The sequence below is a fragment of the Nicotiana tabacum genome, chromosome 19 (genome assembly GCF_000715075.1).
Source record: "Nicotiana tabacum cultivar K326 chromosome 19, ASM71507v2, whole genome shotgun sequence".
Classification (NCBI taxonomy): domain Eukaryota; kingdom Viridiplantae; phylum Streptophyta; class Magnoliopsida; order Solanales; family Solanaceae; genus Nicotiana; species Nicotiana tabacum.
The window spans coordinates 53071967-53075450 of NC_134098.1; the positions used below are offsets into that span (position 1 = coordinate 53071967).

Genomic DNA, 3484 nt, shown 5'->3' on the forward strand with positions numbered 1-3484 from the left:
TCACACTCATTTTTTTACATAACAACGATATCAATCTATCGTATTCCATTGTAAGTGGCAACTTAACATGACACTGTGGAGAATAACTATACCGTACTGAGTTATTCTCTGTCACAACCTCACCTCCCCCTCCCAATATAATGAAACCCTAATTTTTCGCTTTTCAAACATTATGACAAAATGTAAAATAAGGCCGGCAAACTGGAGACGGACGACCACGGTCCCGGCCTTACCAGCACCGGAGGTGTACTAATCTAACGAACAAATATTTCGAAAGACTTGAAGGATGCTAAATAGATTTTTATCAAATTTTGAAACTCCTTAAATAAGGAAAAACCCAGCCCGGGGGTATAATTATTTGATGTATAGCGCATCTATAATACGCGTTATACCCATATGAATTATTGATGCGTCAGTTAAGTGCATATGACTTATAGGTGGGGCCACATTTTATATATAGCGCGGTTATTCATTGCGCTATACCTTAACGGACAAAATTATCGTTAAGGTATAGCGCGGTGAAAAACTGCGCTATATATAAAATGGTGCCTAATTTGTTTTTGACCTATTTGTGTCTCTTGAGTCCAAATGAACATACTTTGGTTCCGGACTCTTTTATTTCCGTGCCTCTTGGCAGTAGCAGAGCAATGATTTTCATTAAAGGGATTCAAGACACAAAAGTAAACACATGAAAAGCTTTTAAGTTGTGTCAAGAGGATTCAACGTGTATATATATATATATTAACCTTATGTATAAAGCGTAATTTTTCAACAAAAATGATTCGGATGGACCCATGCACCCCCGGTTCTGTCGTCACCGTGTATTGGGAGGACCCAAATCTTCTTGAAGGCGTACCTTATTAAGGTACCATCAATGTCAACAAAGTTGTCTTATCTGTTCTGACAAACACTGCGTTGACCTTACTGTAGCAGAATCCAAACACATTAAAGGTATAGATTTGAGGTGAGTTCTTGAATCCGCTGTTTTCAACTTGTAAAAGACTACAATAACTCCAAATCCTCAGTCAAATCTGTCTAACAAATTTGTAGGTTGATAGACTTGGCTTATTGAATAAATAGGCTTGGTCTATTGATTACATTAATTAGATTCAAGATCTTCGAGAAACGAAAATGGAAAGTACTTTTATCCTTCTCGATGCAAAGGCCAGTAAAAGTCATAAATGTGGATATCATAATCAGTATAACTCAAATTTCGAGACTTCTTTCACAATGTCAAAAGGGTGCCTTCTTATTTATTATACGGTCATTAATTAAATTAAATGTTACTCTCTTGTCCCATTTTGATTGTCAATTTAGTTCAAAAGACTTTGTCTCAAAATAATTGTCACTAATTAAATATTTTTAACTATACTTTTAATATTAAAAAAAGTAGTGGTTCTTGCAGCTCGCTAAAGGCCCCTGGTATAAACCATGTAAATGGGGAGTGAGCTAAAACTTGGAGGTAGATATATGCTCAAATAACATTAATATATGTATTCTACATATAATAAGATCGTAACATTTGGAACATACTCACTCTAAATCCTAAATTTGCTTAATAGAAACACAAAGATAAGAAAAGATCACTTTGCAGTCAATCTTCGTGGGAAGTAGCCTCCTTTGTACTTGGAAGATAAAAGTGTTTTTTTCTTCTCATTTTTCCCCTCTTTCTCTCTCTCTCATAGTCTATGTACACATGATTAAAGTAAGAAAAGGCTACTTATTATTAGTTCTTCATCATCCTAAGAGCCAAAGCTTGAAGTTCACCCAACTCAGTTTGAGAAGATCTCTTCCTACTAGTAGTATAGGCTGCTTGATAAAAGACTTGGTCTCTGCTCTGTATCTCTTGTACATTCACTCCATCACTATAATGATCAATGGATTCCAGTGAACTCTGTGGTGATGAGTTGGAGTTCATTGTAAATGTTGGATTATTATTATTATTATTATTGGCTGGGAAAGATGATGCCATCAGCCCTACAGATGCTGCCATATTGTTAGGCCATTGAGGATATGAATTTTCTGAATTTCTTGAATTATTGATTAAGCTTTGTGCCATTTGAGCCTTCATTTGCATCAGTTGAGCTTGCAGGTATGCAACCTAACAAATATAACCAAATTCAAATCAATTACCAGGAGAAAAAAATAACTTGAGAATTTACAATAGAAAACCACTATCTATTTTATTGAGTACTTTGGTTGAAACTTTGAAAGCATTAAGGCATGTTCTCATACTAGAATTGTGTTTTGACCTTGTCCAAGTAGTATTATGTAAAATATTTTCCTGAAAACATTTATACTGAAGAAATTTTTTGGGAAAAACATAAGTGAAAGAAGTCCTTTTTTCCCTTTTAATGAAAAATATTTTATTTTTTAAAAAAAACATCTTTTGATGGTTGGTGGCTAGAAAGGGACTCAATTTCTTCCTTCATACCAAAAACGCCCTCAATCTAAAACAAATTAAGCAATAAGTATTATAGACATTTTATAAGCAGCGTTCTCAAAGAGTTGCTTCACATAGTAAATCATACTTCCCATTATCAACAAGTTTCCATTTCATACTTCAAAGGGTTTAAGGACATATAGCAGGAAATATAGAAGAAGAATGGCAAACATAAGGATAAGGATTTAACTTATATACGCAAAGAAATTATTTACTTGGAAGATTGAAGTTACCTGCTGTTGTAAAGCGAAGATATGAGCAACACAACCATAGACAGGATCTTTGATCCTAGCTTGAGCTTCATAAGCAATGGTAACAACAGCTTCACAGCGATCAGCCACTGGAACATGCAGCAACAATTTAGAAACATTACTTGCTCCAAACACCTTATGTATTGCTGCAAATCTAGCTGGCCCTTGTTCTGAACAAAAATAAGGAGCAAATATACAGTCAGCAGCACACTTGCGGCGCAAAAATTTGCATGCACCACAAGGTGACCCTGTCCCAGAAGCCATAGCAATTAGAACACACGGTTGGTTCAAAAAGAAAAGAAAAGAAAGAGAAGAAAAAAGAGACACACGAACACACTAGGAAATGGTGCAGATATGAAACTGAGAGGAAGATAATTAGGTGGGGTTAATAGTGGACTTATGGGGAGTTTTTATAAGGAATGTTAATGGATGGGGACATAGAAGTTCTCTGTGCAGGGTTCTAAGGGGACATTTATTAATAGCTTCTGCATTATACACACACACACACATATATATATATATATATATATATATATATATATATATATATATTCCATAAAAGATTTGTTTGACGATTTTTTTAAATAATTATTTATGTTATTAATATAATTTGGTCTATTGTAGTCGATTTTTGTTTTATTTTTCAGATAACTAGTCGCATTTATTGTAAGTAGTTAATTTTAGTTATCTTTTAGGTTATATAAGTATAAAAGCTCTTTTATATTGTAAGTAGAAGCGAATTCGGCAAGGGTTTATTTGAATTTTTTTCGTCGAAAAATTATATTATGTA

At 34.0% G+C, this 3484-nt stretch overlaps 1 protein-coding gene across 1 annotated transcript; it reads right to left on the bottom strand.

Annotated features, from left to right (window-relative positions):
- Positions 1-1579: 1579 nt before the first annotated feature.
- Positions 1580-3101, bottom strand: LOC107769170 (LOB domain-containing protein 16-like). Its single transcript, XM_016588346.2, has 2 exons — positions 2677-3101; positions 1580-2101 (listed from the first exon to the last, which is right to left on the bottom strand). Exons 1-2 carry the CDS (start codon positions 2956-2958, stop codon positions 1727-1729), a joined length of 657 nt encoding a protein of 218 aa, XP_016443832.1. The 5' UTR covers positions 2959-3101; the 3' UTR covers positions 1580-1726.
- Positions 3102-3484: the final 383 nt, after the last annotated feature.

Coding starts and splice junctions, on each gene's coding strand:
- LOC107769170 (XM_016588346.2), bottom strand. CDS start 2,958: ATGGCTTCTGGGACAGGGTCACCTTGTGGTGCATGCAAATTTTTGCGC. Junction 2,102..2,676: donor TCTTCGCTTTACAACAGCAG/GTAACTTCAATC, acceptor TATATTTGTTAG/GTTGCATACCTGCAAGCTCA.